A 23,254-nucleotide genomic window follows, 5' to 3' on the forward strand; every position below is an offset into this window, starting at 1 on the left:
GGGCTTTGCTCCTTTTGTCACGCCCTGATCTGTTTCACCTATCTTTGTGCTTGTCTCCACCCCCCTCCAGGTGTCGTCCATCTTCCCCATTATCCCCTGTGTATTTATACCTGCGTTCTCTGTTTGTCTGTTGCCAGTTCGTTTTGTTCGTTGAACCTACCAGCGTTTCCCCCCTTGCTCCTATATTGTCTAAGTTCCTGTTGTCTAGTTTTTCCCGGCTTTGGCCCTTCTGCCTGTCCTGACCCTGAACCTGCCTGCCGTCCTGTACCTTTGCCCCTCTACTCTGGATTACCGACCTCTGCCTGACCTGACACTGAGCCCGCCTGCTGTCCTGTACCTTACACCCTCTCTGGATTATTGACCCCTGCCTGCCTTGACCTGTCGTTTGCCTGGCCCTGTTTGAGGAATACACTTTTGTTTCTTCACCACTGTGATACCTTTCAAGTTTCTTTTGATCCTGACAAAATCCCCAGTCCCTGCCGACGACAAGCATACCCATAACATGATGCTGCCACCACAATACAAGAATATACAAAGGGATCAAGATGATTCACAGCTGTAATGGCTGCCAAAAATGCTTCCATCAAGAATAAACTCTGAGGTGTGAAGACATAAGCAATCAATACATTGTTTTTAATTTTGTCTATTAATTTGGGAAATGTTCTATAACTTTCTTTCACTTTGAAAATGTGATCTGTAGGGAAAAAATGAAATCCTTTATAGATTTAATTTTAGGACAGCAAAATATGAAGACTGTACAAGGGGTGTGTAGATTTTCACTAGACTTCACTAGCTTACATTGTGTACATCTACATCAATTTATTAGGTACACCCATCTAGTACCAGGTCGGACCCCCCTTTGTCTCCAAAACAGCCTGAATTCTTCGGGGCATGGATTCTACAAGGTGTGGCATTCAACTATTGCTCAATTGGTATCAAGGGAATTAACGTGTGCCAGGAAAACATTCCCCACACCATTATACCACCGCCTCCAGCCTGTACTGTTGACACCAGGCAGGATGGGGCCATAGACTTGCTAAATCCTGATTCTGCCATCAGCATGACGCAACTGGAACCAGGATTCGTCGGACCAGGCTATGTTTTTCCATTCCTCAATTGTCCAGTGTTGGTGATTGCGTGCCCACTGGAGCCAATAGGAGTGGAACCCGGTGTGGTCGTCTGCTTCAATAGCCACCGCCACCAGTCCACTCTGAGCTATTGAACCATTATTTGCCTGTTTGTAACAAACACAATGCTTGGTTATTATCACTTAATCTTATTAAGTTTGTCTCTTAATAAGACTTTACACTCTCTTTGGATAATTCTTTCCAATCATTTAAAATTTAACAGCAGGTATTTTGCATGTAAGTTTAAGTATTGTGCAAGCCTGTTAGCTTGCACAATTCATTCCATTCTCCTTCGACCTCTATCATCAACAAGCTGTTTTTGCCCACAGGACTGCCGCTGACTGTTTTTTTTTTGTTTGTCACACCATTCTCGGTAAACCCTAGACACTGTCATGTGTGAAACGTCCAGGAGGCCGGCCGTTACTGAGATACTGGAACCAGCGCGCCTGCCACCGATGATTATACCCCACTCAAAGCCGCTTAGGTCACTCGTTTGCCCATTCTAATGTTCAATCAAACAGTAACTGAATGCCTTGGTGCCTGTCTGCCTGCTTTATATCGCAAGCCACAGCCACGTAACTCACTGTCATTTTGTGAATGGGGTGGTGTATCAAATAAACTGGCCATTCAGTGTATGTTGGTGTGTAATCATGCTTAAGAAAAGTTGAGGAACTCTAATCCACAGACAGTGCTTGAAAAGGGCCATATATATATATTTTTTTTTTTTAAGTTGAGCTAGTAAGCTCCTATAGCATTCCGAACATTCTGTTCAAGACATTTTAAGGGATTGCCATGAAATATTGGACAATGCATTTCAGACCAATCTGTTGTTCTTGAAGTTGATTAGTACAATTATATTAATTTAGAATGTACTCTGAGGTAATCTGTTATAAATATTAATAATGTCTCAGCAAAATATATTTATAATTTCTAATTCAGGGCACAAAGTCTGGCATTTGATTGTCTGAGTGAGAATCATTTTGACAAGTGCACCACCAAAATTACAATTCTGTCCATTTTCTGAACACGACTTGTGCATGACATAATACAGGTCTCCTTTTTGTAGAACAGACCAGCCACTGAGATAAAGAACAACTATGGACAAATAATTATGTCTGCATCCAAGCCTGTGTGCGTGTTGGAAAATATGTTATATTCTAAACACACACACACACGCACACAACCAACATTTATGACTCATCTCATTCAAACTACCCCAGACTTTCACAGATGCGTTCATTCAAGTTACACCAATGTAACTCCGCGCAGACGCAATCTCTGAGCTCAGAGCGTGACACTTGTCGCGGGTCTTGGCTATATAAATACAAACTCCCGTCCTTTATTTGAAGAACTCCTTATACACATTTCTTGATCCATCACTCGTGGAAAAGGAAGAGAGTTCTCAACAAATACCTAAAATCCAGGGACACAACGACTCAACTGAAGGTATGAGACCATATATACTGGCAACAAGTCCATGCATAGATCATACTTCATTTTAAAATGTTATTTTCATTTGTGTGTTAGCAGGTACCATTACATGTTATTCCTCAACATAGAAAGCTGTTCATAGATTTCCACATTAACTTGATGGATACTCAAAGATGCACGCATAACTCATATATTCCCTCTCTGCTATCTCGTTTTGATTTTGTGGACGTTTCACCAACCCCTGGATTTATGGACCACCAAATGGATTACTTTGCATGTACATATTCTATTTAATTTATTTCTGGCTGTAAATTCCTAGTCTGATAATGGTAGAGATGACAGGAATTTAAAATGATAGACAGTGTATTCTCATCACATTTGAAAACTTTAACTTAAGTCATGCATGCACATGTAGTTTATATTATCCTGCAACTTCATCGCATGCAACGAATGCCTCTCAACTTTACGAACAAATTACGCATCAACGTATTGTACAAAAATGATAATGATTGAGACGTGGAGTTAATTGTCTCCTTTCTTCCTCAGATCTCGTTGAACCCCTGACATGAAGCTCAATTTACTCGTCACCACCGTGGTTCTGCTCGTTGCTTTCTTACCGCGCTATGAGTGTAGGGCTATCGAGAGCCCTGGCGCTGTCCAGCGCGCCACCGTTCCACATCACGACGCGCAGCAACAGTCTCTTCCCCTCCTGACGCGACACGGAGAGGAATACTACATCCGACTGGGCAACGGGAACCGCAACTCTGCTGCGTCCGCACCGAAAGGCATGTATCCAGAGGGCTCCCCAGCGGTCTACAACAGAGCCTTGCAGCTCCAGCTGACGCAGCGTCTTCTACAAGGCAAAGTTGGGAACATCAGCCGGTTCATCAGCGGCTTCGCGAACCAGCTCGACGACTCGATGGAGAGGGGGAGGAGGTCCGATGATCCGCCGATATCTCTAGATCTTACGTTCCACATGCTCCGACAGATGATGGAGATGTCCAGAGCTGAACAGTTACAGCAACAAGCCCATAGCAACAGAAAAATGATGGAGATCTTCGGGAAATGAAAACTACATCCATCCATCCGCCAAAGATTTGTTTTTACATTTAGCACAAAACACACAATATTCTGTACCATAGTGCTGCTTTTCCATCTTTGTTTATAATTATTTATTTTATAGCTTTAACCTCCGACGGTGGAGACTAAATGGGCTTGTAGGCTACTTGTAATTATGATTGTAGCCTATATCATGCAAGATGAAGTATGTCCTATGAATTTGTATTAGGCTATTGTTGTTAAAGTTCTACGTCAAAACTGTAGAATATACACGATTCTGTCTCTCTTTAAGATAAGAACATATTTTTTGGGTAGATCTTATAGGCGTAGGAAATTAAGTTTTATTGTATGTTATGTTATTTAAGTTTGTTAATAAACTTATGAGCAACCAGTACATTTTTTGTTGTGCAAGAGAATATCTTATACTTATATTTTTCAATAAAATCTGAAAAGTTGTTTGCACTTCTCTGTGGATATTTGTAGATTCTACAGTTTATCGCCCATATAGTTAGCCATTTGAATCTAAATTTGGTTTTGTATAAATACTGCACACAAACATTTCACTGATCTGAAGTGTCTAGCAAAAAAAACTAAGCATGATTATCTGTATAGCCTACAGTAGTCCGTGCAATAGCATAAAGTTTGAGGATGGAGCAAGAGCGTTTCTTTCCATCCTGCAGATGTCTAATTGCATGTCCTTTTCAAACCAACGGCAATAGTCGCTATACCATGTGACATGCAGTGAGAAAAAAGTCCAAAAAGAAAGAGAGATTAGGTCTACTCTTAATCATAAAGATAAACAGAATTTGTTTTTCCTGTCCTTGAACTGATTTAGGATCAGCTCGCTGCCACAAGTCTGAAACACTCACACAAAAGGATACAGAATTCAAAACAAAAAGCCATACAGTGAAATGACTATTGTTATTGCTTTTATATTAGCCTACTGATGATTTGTGCCACCAAATTGATCCAGACACGGTAAAGAAAAAATTACATTCGAATCAAAGTCAGAGAATCACTGGAAATGTGAGCAAAATAACAAGCTCAGAGGAGTTAGTGAGATGACCATTGCCTCAAAGGAGCCTCCTTACAATTCAAGCCTCCTCTACCTAGCTGTTTCAAAGCACTCCTCTATGAAGGAGCGCCACTCATTACACAGTCCAAGCCACTGCTTCGTTAGTGACAAGACAACAAAAACTCAGGAACTTGTTCTATGGCACCAAATGAGCTCTTTCTTGTGTGAGATGAGAGTGGCACGTGTCTGTGTGCCCTGATCCTTGATCCGTAGTGTCAACATAAACAAAACAACTGTGTCTGTGAGTCATTCGACTTATTGTATGCCCTACATAGCAACAGGGGGCTCATTACAGTGCAGAGCCTAAGTTGTAAATGTTGCAGTGAACCATGCTGTAAACAGTGAACCATTATGTAAACAGTGAATCCTTATGCAAACAGTGAACCATTATGTAAACAGTGAATCATTATGTAAACAGTGAACCATGCTGTGAACAGTGAACACTGCTGTGAACAGTGAACCGTTATGGGAACAATGAACCATGCTGTGAACAGTGAACCATTATGTAAACAGTGAACCATGCTGTGAACAGTGAACCATTATGTAAACAGTGAACCATGCTGTGAACAGTGAACCATTATGTAAACAGTGAATCATTATGTAAACAGTGAACCATTCATTATGTAAACAGTGAACCATGCTGTGAACAGTGAACCATTATGTAAACAGTGAACCATTATGTAAACAGTGAACTATTCTGTGAACAGTAAACCATTATGTGAACAGTGAACCATTATGTGAACAGTGAACCATGCTGTGAACAGTGAACCATGCTGTGAACAGTGAACCATTCTGAAAACAGTGAACCATTCTGAAAACAGTGAACTATTCTGTGAACAGTAAAGCATTCTGTAAACAGTGAACTATTCTGTGAAGCGTAAAGCATTCTGTAAACAGTGAACTATTCTGTGAACAGTAAACCATTCTGTAAACGTGATTGACAAGATAAGTAAATGATGGATCTGGATCCGGGTGTGTGGATTGTTAAAGCACCACCACAAGATTCACATCACACACACACACACACACACACGCCCTCCACTGGGCTGGAAGAAGCTATTTGGATTACGCAATAAGCTCCCTGACATCGTTAGCTGAACTGAGGCAGTGAGATGTGTGAACTAATGCCTGTTTACTGCTAAGAAGGGGAGGCATAAGGGAAATACCTCATAGAGAAATGGTGCTGGAGGCCAACGGAAATGACTTTGGCCCACATGCCCTGAATGGTCTATACTCTGCTGGAATACAAAGTCTCTACAGTGAGGCAGTAAAGACAATGGTGCATTACGATTTTCTGCACAAAGGAAGAAGGACACCTGAACAAACAAGTTGTTTTATTCACACACTTTGTGCATGCAATATAATGTACACTGTGACAAAATGCAGGCAAAATATCTTCTTGAAAAGTTATATTTTTTTAGGAGAAAAGTCTGCTTGCCATCTCTTACAGTAATTGAAAAACCTAGCCATATATATTAAACCTAGAGTGCCTTCAGAAAGTATTCACATCCGTTGACTTTTTCCACATTGTGTTGTTACAGCATGAATTTATAATAGATTACATTTCGATTTTGTGTCACTGGCCTACACACAATACACCATCATGTCAAAGTGGAATAATGTTTTTAGACATTTTTAAAATGTATCAAAAATGAAAAGGTGAAATGTCTTGAGTCAATAAGTATTCAACCCCTTTGTTATGGCAAGCCTAAATAAGTTCAGGAGTAAACATTTGCTTAACAAGTCACATAATAAGTTGCATGGACTCACTCTGTGTGCAATAACAGTGTTTAACATGATTTTTGAATGACTACCTCATCTCTGTACCCCCACATACAATTATATCTAAGGTCGCTCAGTCGAGAAGTGAATTTCAAACACAGATTCCACAAACCACAAAGACCGGGGGTTTTCCGAAGCTTCGCAAAGAAGGGTACCTATTGGTAAATGGGTAAAAAAACAAAACAGACATTGAATATCCCTTTGAGCATGGTGAAGTTATTAATTACATTTTGGATGGTGTATCAACACACCCAGTCACTACAAAGATACAGGCGTCCTTCATAACTCAGTTCTCGGAGAGGAAGGAAACCGCTCAGGGATTTCACCATGAGGCCAATGGTGACGTTAAAACAGTTACAGAGTTGAATGGCTGTGATAGGAGAAAACTGAGGATGGATCAACAACATTGTGTTACTCCACAATACTAACCTAATTGACAGAGTAAAAAGAAGGAAGCCTGTACAGAATACAAATATTCCAAAACATGCATCCTATTTGCAATAAGGCACTAAAGTAAAACTGCAAAAAATGTTGCAAAGAAATGTACTTTATGTCCTGCATACAAAGCATTATGTTGGGGGCAAATTGAACACAACACACCACCAAGTACCACTCTTCATATTTTCAAGCAAGGTGGTGGCTGCATCATGTTATGGGTATGCTTGCCATCAACAAGAACTAGGGAGTTTTAGGAGGTATAAAAATAAACAGGATGGAACTAAGCACAGAGAAAATCCTAGAGGGAAACCTGATCCAGTCTGCTTTCCAACAGACACTGGGAGGAGAATTCTCTTATCAGGACAATAACCTAAAACACAAGGACAATTATACACTGGAGTTGCTTACCAAGACGACATTGAATGTTCCTGAGTGGCCTAGTTACAGTTTTGACTTAAATCGGCTTGAAAATCTATAGCAAGACTTTAAAATGGCTGTCTAGCGATGATCAACAACCAACTTCACAGAGATTGAAGGGTTTAAAAAAAAAAAGCTAATATTGTATAATCCAGGTGTGGAAAGCTCTTAGAGAGGTACCCAGAAAGACTCAGCTGTAATTGCTGCCAAGGTGATTCTAACATGACTCATACATTTTTCATAAATATTTGACAAATGTTCTAATTTTATTTTTCACTTTGACATTACAGAGTGTTTTATGTAGATCGTTGACAAAAATTAAATCAATTTTATTCCCACCTTGTAACAACAAAATGTGGAAAAAGTAAAGGGGTGTGAATACTTTCTGAAGGTACTGTATATATTATTATCCTATGTGAATTCAAAATGTAACCAAATATATATATATTTTTATACTTTTTCATTTAAAAAAAAGAACAATAAAAGGCAAAAAATCTCTTGGAAGTTCTTGTTTGAGATATTCTCTAATGATGTAGTTCAGACGGTGGCATCTTGCCAACTTCATTAAAGAAACACAACACTGCTGCTTAGACAAAACGCTACAACGGCAGTCTGAAGGAACACTAAAATTAGCCACAAAAAAACTACCTTGTTAGCATATTTCTTTAACAAATAAAATAAATAGGTAAACTCAGACGTCAATTTAATCAGGCTAAAAAGTCTTCCTATAGTGAACTTCCTGACTCCTGAAATGCACTCCTATTGGGAAAAAAACATGTCCACATCCAGCTGCATCCAGCCACAGCTTTGTCAGAAGGCTCTGTCCATCACCTGTGCAGGTGTGCTTCAGGTAGATGTTGTCCATAGCCACTGATCATGGATCAGCTTAGCCTCCCCCAATCCTAACCTTAACCATGAGGGAAAACTCAAAACTGACATTAGACCAATGTCTAGGGGCAACTTCATCCTACTCCTGCAGGAAGTATCTATGAGTCTGGACCAAAGATGGTGGATAAATTAAGATGTCCCTCTCAGGCCGTTTACCACTGAAGAAAATAGGATCAGTTCCGGTCTGCTTAACGAGGTGGCTCTCACATAGGCTTCAATGCATTAGCAGCTGGGTCTGGTCTGCTTAGTTCATTGACTCTATATGAACCAGAAAAAATGAGAGTGGGATGTCCCGCTTCCTCTCCAACTCTGTCTGGGCCATGGCTGATGGTTAGGTTGAGGCAGCAGGCTTGGCTGTGCTCTGTGGTTGGCTGAGTTAAGGGGCGGGGGATGGGAGTGGGGCAGCTGTTGAGGCTCCACCTCCTACTCCAGCCTCTGCCTTTCCCCCATCTACCTCCTCATACTCATCTTCGTCATCTACAGACAGAGGGATACGGAAGTGAGAGATAAATGTCTGATAAACAACAAAGCAAGAACTACATATACTGCCCATGGAAAGCTTAATATACAGTTGAAGTCGGAAGTTTACATACACTTAGGTTGGAATCATTAAAACCCGTTTTTCAACCACTCCACAAATTTCTTGTTAACAAACTATAGTTTTGGCAAGTCGGTTAGGACATCGGCAAGTCGGTTAGGGCAAGTCGGTTTGGGCATTGTTTACAGACAGATTATTTCACTTATAATTCACTGTATCACAATTCCAGTGGTTCAGAAGTTTACATACACTAAGTTGACTGTGCCTTTAAACAGCTTGGAAAATTCCAGAAAATGATGTCATGGCTTTAGAAGCTACTAATAGGCTAATTGACATAATTTGAGTCAATTGGAGGTGTACCTGTGGATGCATTTCAAGGCCTACCTTCAAACTCAGTGCCTCTTTGCTTGACATCATGGGAAAATCAAAAGAAATCAGCCAAGACTTCAGAAAACCAATTGTAGACCTCCACAAGTCTGGTTCATCCTTGGGGGCAATTTCCAAATGCCTGAAGGTACCACGTTCATCTGTACAAACAATTGTACTCAAGTATAAACACCATGGGACCACACAGACGTCATACCGCTCAGGAAGGAGACACGTTCTGTCTCCTAGAGATGAATGTACTTTGGTGCGAAAAGTGCAAATCAATCCCAGAACAACAGCAAAGGAGCTTGTGAAGATGCTGGAGGAAACAGGTACAAAAGTATCTATATCCACAGTAAAACAAGTCCTATATCGACATAACCTGAAAAGCCACTCTGCAAGGAAGAAGCCACTGCTCCAAAACCACCATAAAAAAGCCAGACTACGGTTTGCAACTGCACATGGGGACAAAGATCGTACTTTTTGGAGAAATGTCCTCTGGTCTGATGAAACAAAAATAGAACTGTTTGGCCATAATGACCATTGTTATGTTTGGGGGGAAAAGGGGATGCTTACAAGCCAAAGAACACCATCCCAACTGTGAAGCACAGGGCTGGCAGCATCATGTTGTGGGGGTGCTTTGTTGCAGGAGGGACTGGTGCACTTCACAAAATAGATGGCATCATGAGGAAGTAAAATTATGTGGATATATTGAAGCAACATCTCAAGACATCAGTCAGGAAGTTAAAGCTTGGTCGCAAATGGGTCTTCCAAATGGACAATGACCCCAAGCATACTTCCAAAGTTGTGGCAAAATGGCTTAAGGACAACAAAGTTAAGGTATTGGAGTGGCCATCACAAAGCCCTGACTTCAATCCTATAGAAAATTTGTGGACAGAACTGAAAAAGCGTGTGTGCGAGCCAGGAGGCCTACAAACCTGACTCAGTTACACCAGCTCTGCCAGGAGGAATGGGCCAAAATTCACCCAACATATTGTGGGAAGCTTGTGGAAGGCTACCCAAAACGTTTGACCCAAGTTAAACAATTTAAAGGCAATGCTACCAAATACCAATTGAGTGTATGTAAACTTCTGACCCATGTGATGAAAGAAATAATAGCTATAATAAATAATTCTCTGTACTATTATTCTGACATTTCACATTCTTAAAATAAAGTGGTGATCCTAACTGACCTAAGACAGGGAATTTTTACTAGGATTAAATGTCAGGAATTGTGAAAAACTGAGTTTAAATGTATTTGGCTAAGGTCTATTTAAACCTCTGACTTCAACTGTAGCTTTCACCTAGCCTGTTTTCAGATCAATAAAGATGACAGCCCGGAAACAAGGAAAGGAAGCCACACAAGACAATTGAGATGCACCCCACCCTGCAGGGGCAGACAGAAAGAGACCCAGTAAGATGTTTCACTACCAACTCTTCCTACCTGAGATGAAGTCAATGCTACGCAGGGCCCTGCCCTCTCTCCAGAAGTTAACGGTGTAGTGATCCATCGCCTCATATCCTTGCTCCACCTTCTCCAGGTGGGAGGTACTCGACGCCTCCCCAGTCCTGACACACAAACACAGGGAGAGAGTCAGGCTTTACCTTATTGTGTATAGTTTTTAGAGATATGTACATAATGTGGTACATGATACACACTTTGTTCCATCAGCATGTGTACTCACCTTTTAAGGAGGTCTTTTACAGTCTGTAAGACAAAGAAATGGAAAGGGTTACTATAAATTCCTGATTTATGTGAAAAGTTGAATCAGGATTCAAGCCTGAATGTTAAGGGAGAGTGTTTGTGTCAGTCACCTGTAAGAAGACGGCCATCTCTGGTTCCTCCAAGGTCTGTATGCCTGTCTCTACGGTCTTACTGCTCTGCTCCAGGTGCTCTTTGTACTTCTTGGTTAGACCCCGGATGTAGTTAAGCTTCTCTTCCTGCTCGGCCGCCACCTTAGAACTTAAGTCCCTCTTCCTCTCCTCCAAGATGGCGTACAGATGGTCAAACTTCTCACACAGCTGGGACTTCTGCCTCATGCCATTCTCCTGTGCGCAGGCAACCACACACACATGGACGGACAGACCGACGGACACAAACACACAAGCGTTTTCTCCCACTGCCTTGCCTAATGATCATGACCCAGCTCTGAACCTGACCCAGCTCTGAACCTGACCCAGCTCTGAACACGACCCAGCTCTGAACACGACCCAGCTCTGAACATGACCCAGCTCTGAACCTGACCCAGCTCTGAACACGAACCAGCTCTGCATGGCAATCCTGGGTAACACCACCACGGGTGACACAGAGGGGACTGGAGCAGCTTCCTCCCCAGCTTCCTCCCCAGTACAGTTGTTACTAGCTCATCAACCCCAGTGTGTGTGTGTGTGTGTGTGTGTGTGTGTGTGTGTGTGTGTGTGTGTGTGTGTGTGTGTGTGTGTGTGTGTGTGTGTCCGCTCTCTCCCCATCAACTCTCCTCCTGGTCTCAGTGTGAGAGAGAAACGGCAGAATAATTAGTGTGTTTCTTGGTATGTGTGAGGGAGGACAAAGTGTCCGACCTTATTAGTTTATTTTTGTGGGTGATAGAAACAAACAGACTTAGAACACCTTCTCATTTTTGTATAGGGGGGCTCAATACAGTAGCATCCTGGTTTTAGTTGGCTGTGTTAGTGAGAGGCAGACAGACAGAGACAGAAATACAGGTGCTGCCACACTGGCCCAGTCACCTCTACGGTCCGGCAGGTCTCCTTTAACTGACTGATGATGCCCTGGATCCTGTCGTTGTTCCCCACCATCATCGCTATCCCGTCAGTCAACTCCGTCTTGAGGCACACACGCACGCACACGCACGCACACGCACACACACACACACACACACGCACACACACGCACACAGAGAGCCAAAACGGATCAGTCACTGAGAGAGTTGCAATGCACTGACATGCGCAGTTGGCAACTGTCCCATTTGACCTACTGTACAGCTCTTGAAGATGTTTTCCTACATCAGTCAAGACCATACAGCAGATAGTTAGGTCCTCACCTTCTGTGTCTGGTACATGCTTTTGAGCGGCGCCACCTCACAGTCCTGGTGGGCTCCAAACACCTTGCACATGGAGCAGGTGGGCACACTGTGGGTCACACAGTAGATGTTGATCTTCTCCTCCTCGTGCTCTTGGCACATGGCCTGCTCCTCTGTCCTCTCTGGGGTCGCTGGCTTGGCGCTGCTGGAAGGGGAAGGGAGACATGATGAGACTCCCAATACTAGGGGTGCATCTAACTGTTATAGTTTAGTGGCTTCCTCTTCTGATCAGTTTCCTTCCACTGGCTGTTATGAATCAGGCTGCCTGCCCATGATAACTGAACTTCATTCAGTCATGATAGCCTACCAAGGTCATGATAGGCTACATCACATCCTAAGCCTCAAGCATCTGTACAAACAGTATCTAAATGGAGTGCCGTGTGTGTCATACCTTAGTTATTAGTCACCCTTCCTCCCAACGCGCACGCTCGCTCGCACACACACACACACACACACACACACACACACACACACACACACACACACACACACACACACACACACACACACACACACACACACACACACACACACACACACACACACACACACACACACACACACACGTCGGCTGGGGGTATATCATTGTGTGACTCGGACCAGAAACCTCCTGCCAACCAAATCAACCCTCTGACTCACTGTGGGACCATGGGTTAATATGGGCACCAGCGACTGAGTGCTCTGCCTTTAAGCATGCAAAACTACACAATAAGCAAGTGTACCTCTCCTTCTCTCTTTTTTCCTCTATCAAGCTAGCGAATGTCCTCAAACACACAGAACACCCCTCACCTCCATTCCACTCCATCCCTCTCTATGTCGAGCGAAAGAGTTTTGTCTCATGAATAAAGTTTGAAGCGTGATGTCGAGTGAAAGGACAGTAGAGAGCTAGATTACATTGCCTCAGGGTTCCTATTCTTCAAAGCAACACATTCATCTGATGGATTCTTATAGCACTAAACCCTCCAACAGACACCAAAGATAAGATGACACTCTCACTACAAAAACGCTGACACTTAGCTCCTTTTAGCTAGCGGGAGTTAAATATAAACAGTAATCCTTCATGTAAATGTGATGTTTGTGATCTACGTACTTCCTTGACTGTATTTAGCTCCAGCTGTTGTCATCGCTGTGGCTTCTGGAGGGAGAACATCTGATTGTAGGACGTCATCTACTACTGTATTTCATTATTCGTTTATCAACACTATTTTATGATCTACTACTAGTCACCTTCATCAGCCACCATTTGTCTTTATAAGGCACCCTGGAATACTTGTATACAAGGCCAGAAAAGTAGTCAAGATTGTAGAAAACATTCATTATGAGTGGCAGCAGGAGTTTTTCCACAGGACATGACATGACCAGTAAAGATTGAGGCCCAGCTTTGTCTTGGTCAGGTGTCAGGTCATGTGATGAAGAATCAGGAAAAATAACACGTTTCAACACTGGAGTTTCAACACTGGAGTTTCAACACTGGAGTTTCAACACATTTTTAATGTAGGCTGTATGTAGTTTTTCAGAGAAGAAAATGTCACATTGCTATCAGTATATATGTCACTGTTCAATGCCCTAACTGGGCGACTTTTACAATTCAATGTTCGTCTTCTTGTAAGCAATTCACTGATATATTGCAAGTATTAGAGCCTGGGAATGTAACAAGATGAGTGAATAAGATAAGGAAATGACACATAAAAAAGCATTTTCCCCTGAACTCACAAAATTTAGTAACTGGATGTTTGTATTTAGTCTGTGATACAGCAGGATCGTGATGTAGTGGTAGTGGTGGTAGTGATGGTGGTGGTAGTGATGGTGGTGGTAGTGATGGTGGTGGTAGTGATGCTGGTGGTAGTGGTGGTGATGGTGGTGGTAGTGATGGTGGTGTGTTTCTGAGACAGACTCTATTTATTTTATAATTAATACTTCAAATTATTCCTGTAACAAGTACTGTACTGTAACAAGCTAGTGAGAACATGGAGAAAATGGTTTCCCCCCAGTTTGCTCATCTGTTCATGCACCTTGGCTGGAAAGTCAAGTACAGGCACTGGAAGTATTCTTTTTCATTTGGACCCCTATAGTGTACAACTCTCTCACCTGGTGGACTCCTGTTTGAACATGTCGATGATGTTCTCCACCAGCAGGTTCCTCTGGAGCCCATAGACCCCATGGCGGTCCAGGACCACCTCGTGCCTGCAGGACGGGCACCGGAAACGGCCACCGGAGGTCACTGACCCCCCTCTGGTTGGGAGGTATGGGTTGGAGGCCTACACAGGAGAGAACAGACAGGGGCATATTAAAATGTATACCAAATGTAATACCTGTTATTGTCTATGCCTAAGATTTCATGTGTAATACTATAGTCACATTTGAGGCTACACAAAATGACATGGGTGCACATAGCTGAGATTGAACACTGCAATGGCTCATGGGAAACAACAACAACAAGATAAAATAAAGCACAAAATGAGAACAGTGCAGAGGTTTTGGTGTACATAGCCTATGGGCCTGGACAAGAAACAAACAAAAGCAATATCCCTGATATACAGTAAAACTAGTTGTTATAAATAGACCATCAAATAATATAGTTTATAGATTAAACACGGTTTAATCTATATGTCTACCAGAAAATACATAGCTATTACTTACGTTATTGCAGGACTACTTTACCTGAAAGATATCATTGGCACACTTTCTACACAGGTTGTGTTGACACGGTAAAATGACCACCGGTTTGGTAAATATTTCCAGGCAGATGGGACAAATCAACTGCTTCTCCAAATTGTCCATGACGTTTCTCTTCTGATACCCACTCTTCTCACACTCCGTTAAGACGTTAAAAGTGACAAATTAATAATAAGAAATGGTTAATTCGGCATTATAACGTCCCAAGCCGCTTATTTCGGAGTAAAATTGAAAGGTAGGCCCACGGTAATTGCTCCGGTTCAAGCTGTTCCTCACACAGAGTATACTGTGGCACCCAAACTGGCTGCTCCAGCGGGTGTCAGGGCTGTTTTTAGAAAGTGTCAGGTCGAAGGTTGCCATGTTTACTTGCCCATATATGAAAATGAGTCTAGATAGGGCTTGGGCAGTTGATGATTCCTCGCAGTAGTCTTCAAACTGACCCCATTTAATGTAACGCTGTGTGTCATCAAACTGTTAGCCTATATGCAAATATCATTGTATAACAAAAGTGTTTGAGGATGTGTTGTTCAGTGGAACAACATGAAAATGTGACATAATAGGCTATTTATATTGGCTATGGTAGGATTTACATTTTGGACTCAACTGATGTGCTGATGAGCATCGCAGTTCGTTGGTAATCCTAGGCGAGTTCAGTAAAACTACTAGAATTTCAGTGGGCGCCCTGAAACAGTGTAAAAATTGACGAACGCTCTACCATTTGAGCTGAATCCCCTTGTGGTTATTACATTTGCAAATTAGAATCCACCTGTTTCTCTGATGAACAGTGGCATACACACTATGTTTGAGTATAAAAGCAGTATAATGAGGCAACTTGATGTATTATGGTATTTTAAAATAATATCTACCCTTATAAAACGTATCAGAATATATTATCAGCATCATGAACAGTATCTCGTAGTGTAAAAAGTATAGTATCTCGCAGATCACGGAAGGAACGTTCATCCAGTTCATGTTTCAAAACATTCTGTTAATTTTTCATATGAATACATAGCAACACATGACTGGCTACAAAGTCATTTCAATGTTTATTTATGGAACATAGACAAGAACACCGATTAGGACAGTCGGGAAAATATTTGGAGAATGCGGGCATCGATCCCGCTACTTCTCGCATGCTAAGCGAGCGCTCTACCATTTGAGCTAATTCCCCTCCTATACTCACTAACAGCAGTAACTAAGATAAATGCATCAGGCTATTTAGAATGACGTTGAATGTGGGTGGTTGGTTAGATACAATGTTGCCACCTACCTCTCGAAGTGCAACTTTTTAGGCTGTTCGTCGTCAGAGTAACAATGTTGGAGGCTAGCTTCTATGACACTTTAATTTAGGAAACAGTTCATTACCACCATGTCAACCTTATTAGAACACTTCGCTAACGTCGTTACAGCTAGTTTAGTTTTAGTCGAGGAATATACAGAGTACGGTCCTAGATTTTAGTAATGGTTGCACACGGCTTCGGTACATTTGACACGGCTCATGCTTGCTAGCTCGTAACGTTAAATCGTAACGTTAAATGTGTTGAGAATGCGAGATGTCTCTAGCTACCGTTAGCTATGTGCATATCTCGTTTGTTTTTATAATTCGCAATCTAAATATGTGACTGCTAAAATGTAGTCTACTGAAATATATTATTCGACGCTGAGTAATTAATTGCAGAAAGTTAACTAGGACGCTAACCAGCCAAATACATATACAAACATGTGTATATACAAACACACGCACTGCAACTTATACATAGCCCGCTAGTCAACAGTTTTATGTATCCCCTTCGATAGCTCAGTTGGTAGAGCGGAGGACTGTAGAGGTTTATAGCGATCCTTAGGTCGCTGGTTCAAATCCGGCTCGAAGGAGGAATTTTTTTGCTCACCTGATTTGTGAAACCAGACCTAACAACGTATTTAAGTATGATTTGTACGGCTACATGTTTGACAGATGCGTAATGTCATTACAAAAAAAAAGATGTTGAAGTAACTTTTCAAAAAGAGAAGTCTATTGCCATATGACACAATTCTAAATCTCTCAATCCTTTCACAGCCATACTTACGCCTACTATACTCTATAACAAACAACACAAAACAATAACAAACACAAAACACATTACATTGCACACAAACGAACACTGATTCATAATTTACAAAGTGTAGTCAAGGGGTGGAATGGAGGCCGTCTGGGATCTACTACATCAGGGAATGAATCCCCCTTAGACCTGGGTTCAAATACTATTTAGGGTGTTAAGGAAGTAAGCGTTTAGATATTTTTGTTGTTTTTGAAAAGACAAGTTTTTGAATATGGAATTGATTTGGAAATATACACTTGGAACGTCTGCATCCCATGCATTCAACCCAGGTATTTGAAAATAGTATTTTAAATAACTATTTGAAAATACTTTCAAATAGTAGGCTATTTATAGGGAATTATTTGAAAATACTTTAAAATACTTCCAATAGAAGTAGTTAATTCAGGCCACATTATTTGAAGATGCTAAAACACACAGAAAATAAGTATTTACAGTGCATTCGGAAAGTATTCAGACCTCTTGACTTTTTCAAACATTTTGTTACATTACAGCCTTATTTTATAATGGATTAAATAGTTTTTTTCCCCATAATCAATCTACACATAATACCTCATAATGACAAAGCAAAAACTGTTTTCAAAAATAAAGTTATTCAAAATAAAAAGTTGAAATATCACATTTACATGTACATACTCTGTTGAAGCACCTTTGGCAGCAATTACAGACACAAGTCTTATTGGGTATGACACTACAAGCTCGGCACACCTGACTTGGGGAGTATCTCCCATTCTTCTCTGCAGATCCTTTCCAGCTCTGTCAGGTTGGAAGAGGAGGGCCGCTGCACAGATATTTTAAGGTCTCTCCAGAGATGTTCAATTGGGTTCAAGTCTGGGCTCTGGCAGGGCCACACAAGGACATTCAGAGAATTGTTCCGAAGCCACTCCTGCGTTGTCTTGGCTGTGTGCTTAGGGTCATTGTCCTGTTGGAAGGTGAACCTTCACCCCAGTCTGAGGTGAAGGTGAACCTTCGCCCAACCACCATGCTTCACCGTCGGGATGGTGCCAGGTTTTCTCCAAACGTGATGCTTGGCATTCAGGCCAAAGAGTTCAGTCTTGGTTTCATCAGACCAGAGAATCTGGTTGAGTCCTTTAGGTGCCTTTTGGAAAACTCCAAGAGAACATTTCTAAAAACCTGTTTTCGCTTTGTCATTATGGGGTATTGTGTGTAGATGGAGCAGGAAAAATATTTATTTAATCCATTTCAGAATAAGGCTGTAACAAAATGTGGAAAAAGTAAAAGGGTCTGAATATTTTCTGAATGCACTGTAAATAACAAATACTTAAATACACGTATTTGAACCCAGGGCTGGAATCCCTATGACATCACCAGTCCTCTAATGTCTGCTCTCAGGTGTGTTAGGTATAGGCCCGTCATCCGTCACCAATCAACCTGGTATTCTCGCTGGTATTGGTTGGTTGCGGTATTATGGGGATGTCGTCAGCATCTGGCGAGGGTAAGATCAATTTATCAGTCCATTAGTTTTATGTTGTAATGTTACACAGAACTGTGAAAATATGGCATATCCTCCAAAACTCCTATCCTCCCTAGAAATAGGCCTACTACAGATGTAGGATCTTAATTTGAGCCAGTTTGATACAGCAGGAATAATCCTGCAGCAACAGGAAATGTGAATTATTATGTGGATTATAATGAATGGATTTTTTTTTTGAAGGGGCAAATCAAGTCTAATATTTAAATTACAAACTTTAGAAGCCTTTTAAACCTTGAATACTCTACAAGTTTGCAAAAAGAGTGATCAAATTAAGATCCTACATCTGTACACTAACTATAGGAAGTGACGTCTAGCCACCTGCCTCCTGCTGCCGGTTGTCCTTTTGGCACCACAGACTAGGCACACTTTGTCACAGCCTGGCTGGCTTGAAGGGCCGCTTTAATCACTTCAATTACACTGGGCTATGCCTACAGTAGTAGGTACAATTCCTATTGGTACATGCTCACAATAAATATGTTATCATAAGCAATGTGTTCTGAAGCCAAATATATGAGTAGGCCTTCTTATCATCCCCCCATGATGGCTGAGAGACTTTGCAGTGAGTGCTGGAAACAAAGGCCATTGTTTCCCTTTAATCGTGAGATGGGGCTCAAAATAACTGGTATGGAAACACATTTGGAGATGTGACTCAGAGGCAGTAATTATCAGTTATGTTGGAGAACTGCAGCAGACATGAAGAATAAAATCACACCCAACCTCCCACAGCTAACTGGCACCAGAGCAATGTATCATATCCAAATATCTGGCCCAAATATATCAAGTGTCTTTATTTTCATTAACAGGCTGACTTGGTGCGTTGGAGAAAACATCGTATTCAAAGTCTATGCCATTCCGCTGTCTTCGTGACTTTGCTTTCACATCAAAGTCACTTCGTAGCATCAAATGCTTTCCCTTTAATAGATGAGGAAGTATTGATACGGTAGGAGACTGATGTAGGAAGAGCTTATTAAAATGGTTGCTGCTGTTGTTTCAACAGAAGGATAATAAAACTGCGAACTCTAGGCTAATGGTGAAGCAGTAAGAGATAGTGTGTGAGGCTTGCTCAGGGTAGAAGTTGCCCTTAGGCACAGCATCAGCTTACCCTCCCAGAGTCCTAACCTTATTAGGAAGATGAAAGGCAAAACTGACCTCAGTTCAGTGTCAAGGGGCAATTTCATCCTTTTCAGTGGGGCTCACCTGGCTCTCTGTTACAAAACCCTGCTGAACACTGTAGTGTGTGCTGCTCACCTGTCTCCATGTCTGTGCGGATCTGCTCCTCCAGGTTGCCAGGGAAAATGTTGGTGTCGGGGTCCTCCTCCCCAGGGGTTTTGGTTTTTACACATCCCACAGCAGCAGTTCAAGCAGCAGCACAGGCAGCAGCAGAAGTAGCTGCCTATTAGCACGCTACAGACCACAAACAGGATGGACATAGACCACTCACTATTAACACATGAACATAGACTAGATTTCCTTTTTCACACACACACACGCACACACACACACACACACACACACACACACACACACACACACACACACAATTTCTACCTGACAAAACCCACCTTTGCCTACCAACTGGAGAGCATGAAATAAACGTTGACGTTCTCTCAAAACTGCTGAGCCACGTACAGCCCGAGGGAGACATAGCTGTCGTAGATGTTCCTCATGGAAGCATCTGGCAGGACGGAGTGGGCATTGTTGAGCTCCTTGAATTTATCTGTGGCGTTCAGGTTCTCTGGGTTCTTGTCTGGATGATATTTCAAAGCAAGCTTTGAAAAAAAAAAATATTACAAAATTGAAAATATTATTCACTCCAGAAGGCTAAGCTAGCCGAAATGCTATCTTCTTCATTGTTACTATCTTGCTACTTTATGGTCTTATCTAACGCTTTCAGTAAGAGGCTGCACTATTATCTCTCATTTCCAAGTTGAGATCTTTTCCCATGTTTCAGTGTGTATCCTGGCATCTCTAGACGCATTCCTGTCTACACTCTCAATACCTGCAGATCACTCTCAATACCTGTAGATCACTCTCAATACCTGCAGATCACTCTCAATACCTGCAGATCACTCTCAATACCTGCAGATCACTCTCAATACCTACAGATCACTCTCAATACCTGCAGATCACTCTCAATACCTGCAGATCACTCTCAATACCTGCAGATCACTCTCAATACCTGCAGATCACTCTCAATACCTGCAGATCACTCTCAATACCTGCAGATCACTCTCAATACCTGCAGATCAGATCCAGTCAGCAGTCAGCACCTTAGCAACTAGTGACAAAAATGTGGTGAGAACCCTTAATCCTCACACCTGCCAGGCATTAGTACATTAGTACAATACTGATGGAAGCACAGTTATTGTTGGAATAGCACGTATAGCACAATTAAAAGTCTTCTAAGTCAGGCTAGAAAATGTGTAGATATTGTTGACAGACACCATGAAATAAATATAACTACAGTCAGCTTTGCATAAAACAATAAATATAACTAGTCAGCTTTACATAAAACTATAAATATAACTACAGTCAGCTTTACATAAAACAGTAAATATAACTACAGTCAGCTTTACATAAAACAATAAATATAACTACAGTCAGCTTTACATAAAACTATAAATATAACTACAGTCAGCTTTACATAAAACTATAAATATAACTACAGTCAGCTTTACATAAAACAATAAATATAACTACAGTCAGCTTTACATAAAACAATAAATATAACTACAGTCAGCTTTACATAAAACAATAAATATAACTACAGTCAGCTTTACATAAAACAATAAATATAACTACAGTCAGCTTTACATAAAACAATAAATATAACTACAGTCAGCTTTACATAAAACAATACATGTAACTACAGTCAGCTTTACATAAAACTATAAATATAACTACATTCAGCTTTACATTAAAAAAATTGTTCTCGCTCTCTTTTTTTCTGTATATTGTAATTTGTCATTAACATTTGATGATGCTCCGAAGCACGTCTGCTTGTTCATTTTTCATGATGCCAACAGGCTCGGAAAATGCCACTATGATTACATATTCATTAACAACAAACAAGGGCTGCTCAAAAGCCAACCATTTGGATGGTTCCTGAAAGCGAATTCCAATTAGACTAATTAAGAACGACTAATTGTGATGGCACCTGTATGCATCTGAAGTGAATTCATATTATAAGTCATTAGATTCTGACTTACTACTGTACGTGTCGGAGTGCTTCGAATGGAAACGTATTGGTGAAATGAGAGAGATGGCAAGGTATAAAAGAGGTCTTGACAGGCATATTTTGATTGAAATGTAGGATACAGTATGTAGGTTGAAATAGTTATCCTAAACAAAATCTACATTAAAATGCAGAATTACATTGCAAAATATAATTGATAACGGCTCGGGTTATAGCTGAGTGAATTGATATGGAGTAAGCATCAAAGGCCCCTGTCATACTAATGTCATGACACAATAACTAGATTAAGGTTGAGTACAGAGACCAGTAGGTTTTTATCTGCAGCTCTTCATGTCGTAGGAAGTCTGTTCTTCTGTTTAATTGTAAGGTTCAGGTACTACTTGTTGTGTGGGTACATAGAAAGTGGGGCTGCAGCCATAATGCTAGGGTCTATTCCCAACGTGTTCTGACAAGCTTCCGAGTACACCCACCCTTGCATATGGGGGGCACACACACGCACGCACACACACACACACACACACACACACACACACACACACACACACACACACACACACACACACACACACACACACACACACACACACACACACACACACACACACACACACACACACAGGAGTCTTTTATAAGCCCTGACCTGAGTACAAGGGGTACCATCTGTTCTGTAGTATTAATATTTTAGTTTTATGGAAGTAATATTGTATTCATGCAGCTGTCTGACAATAATTGTCTGTGATTATAAAAGGTCTTGTAGCAGTCAGTCAGAGTGTCTGTCTGACTCACAAAGTCTTGTTTTTTGTCTCTTAAAAAACGGCCCATGAAAATCATTCCCCCTGACCTCCATAGACATTGGTTGTTACGTGACATTTGTTTGCGCTTTCCAGCACACGTTGCATGGTCACAGATCAATGTATAACCTGCTTCTGTGGAGAAAATTATCTTCGTATACTAACAAAAACAGTGTTTAGAGTATATAGAGTTAAATGGATGCAACTTTTTATATGGGTTAACATGCTCAAAGGGTTGCTGTCAGTGATGTAATATGCAGTTCAGTTCAGTTACGGTTATCTGTTGTTTGTCTGGTTACTCCACTAACTAGCCCAATGACTCCCAAATTGTGTGTCCTATAGAAACAACCTGATGGGTCGGCCCAAATATTTAAGTGGGTCACCCAATGGTTTAACCAAGCACACAGCTCAAGAAGTGAGGTGAAAGTGTGTGTGTGTGTGTGTGTGTGTGCCTGTAGGACTTATTGATGTCATCCAGTGTACAGGTCTTTTGGAGGCCCAGGACTAAATATGGGGCCTCTCCTGAGGTGGACAGGGAACGCTGCCTTTGTTCCGACATATTCTCTCACCATTACCTGCACAACACAGCAACCACAATGATTTTCATATGATTCCTGATATTGACTGTGTGGTTGTTCAGCTGGTCCACTGACCTATCAGTAATGGTATACTGTTCACACAGCATCTCTATTCATTATTGATAGAACTGCTATAAATAGTAACAAAGAATTTTCCACAGGGATTGTACCGTTCAATTGTTTTATCACTATGTTATCTCCAACACTCTATTCGATCTAAG

At 41.3% G+C, this 23,254-nt stretch overlaps 2 protein-coding genes, 1 non-coding gene and 1 pseudogene across 5 annotated transcripts; 2 read left to right on the plus strand and 2 right to left on the minus strand.

Moving 5' to 3' along the window:
• Positions 1 to 3,108: 3,108 nt before the first annotated feature.
• On the plus strand, positions 3,109 to 4,003 carry LOC106590389 (corticoliberin-1-like). Its single transcript, XM_014181363.3, has one exon. The coding sequence runs from the start codon at positions 3,124 to 3,126 to the stop codon at positions 3,625 to 3,627; it is 504 nt and encodes a 167-aa protein (XP_014036838.1). The 5' UTR covers positions 3,109 to 3,123; the 3' UTR covers positions 3,628 to 4,003.
• A 2,008-nt stretch (positions 4,004 to 6,011) lies between these two features.
• Positions 6,012 to 15,791, minus strand: LOC106590397 (tripartite motif-containing protein 55). Of its 3 annotated transcripts, none has more exons than XM_014181373.3 (8): positions 14,863 to 15,791; positions 14,290 to 14,459; positions 12,163 to 12,343; positions 11,849 to 11,944; positions 10,937 to 11,170; positions 10,807 to 10,829; positions 10,566 to 10,690; positions 6,012 to 8,694 (listed from the first exon to the last, which is right to left on the minus strand). In XM_014181373.3, the coding sequence occupies exons 1-8, from the start codon at positions 14,980 to 14,982 to the stop codon at positions 8,594 to 8,596; spliced, it is 1,050 nt and encodes a 349-aa protein (XP_014036848.2). In that variant the 5' UTR covers positions 14,983 to 15,791; the 3' UTR covers positions 6,012 to 8,593. The 3 variants fall into 3 exon arrangements, with proteins under 3 accessions (XP_014036848.2, XP_014036849.2, XP_014036847.2); XM_014181374.3 differs by having other exon boundaries at positions 10,937 to 11,104; positions 12,163 to 12,346; positions 14,863 to 15,786; XM_014181372.3 differs by having other exon boundaries at positions 12,163 to 12,346; positions 14,863 to 15,781.
• An 873-nt stretch (positions 15,792 to 16,664) lies between these two features.
• trnay-gua (transfer RNA tyrosine (anticodon GUA)) lies at positions 16,665 to 16,749 on the plus strand. Its single transcript is given in 2 exon segments — positions 16,665 to 16,701; positions 16,714 to 16,749. It is a non-coding gene; the product is annotated as a tRNA-Tyr (tRNA).
• A 1,582-nt stretch (positions 16,750 to 18,331) lies between these two features.
• LOC106590388 (dnaJ homolog subfamily C member 5B-like) lies at positions 18,332 to 23,014 on the minus strand (annotated as a pseudogene).
• Between the last annotated feature and the right edge of the window lie 240 nt (positions 23,015 to 23,254).

The sequence above is a fragment of the Salmo salar genome, chromosome 29, assembly GCF_965601325.2.
Source record: "Salmo salar chromosome 29, fSalSal1, whole genome shotgun sequence".
Lineage (NCBI taxonomy): Eukaryota > Metazoa > Chordata > Actinopteri > Salmoniformes > Salmonidae > Salmo > Salmo salar.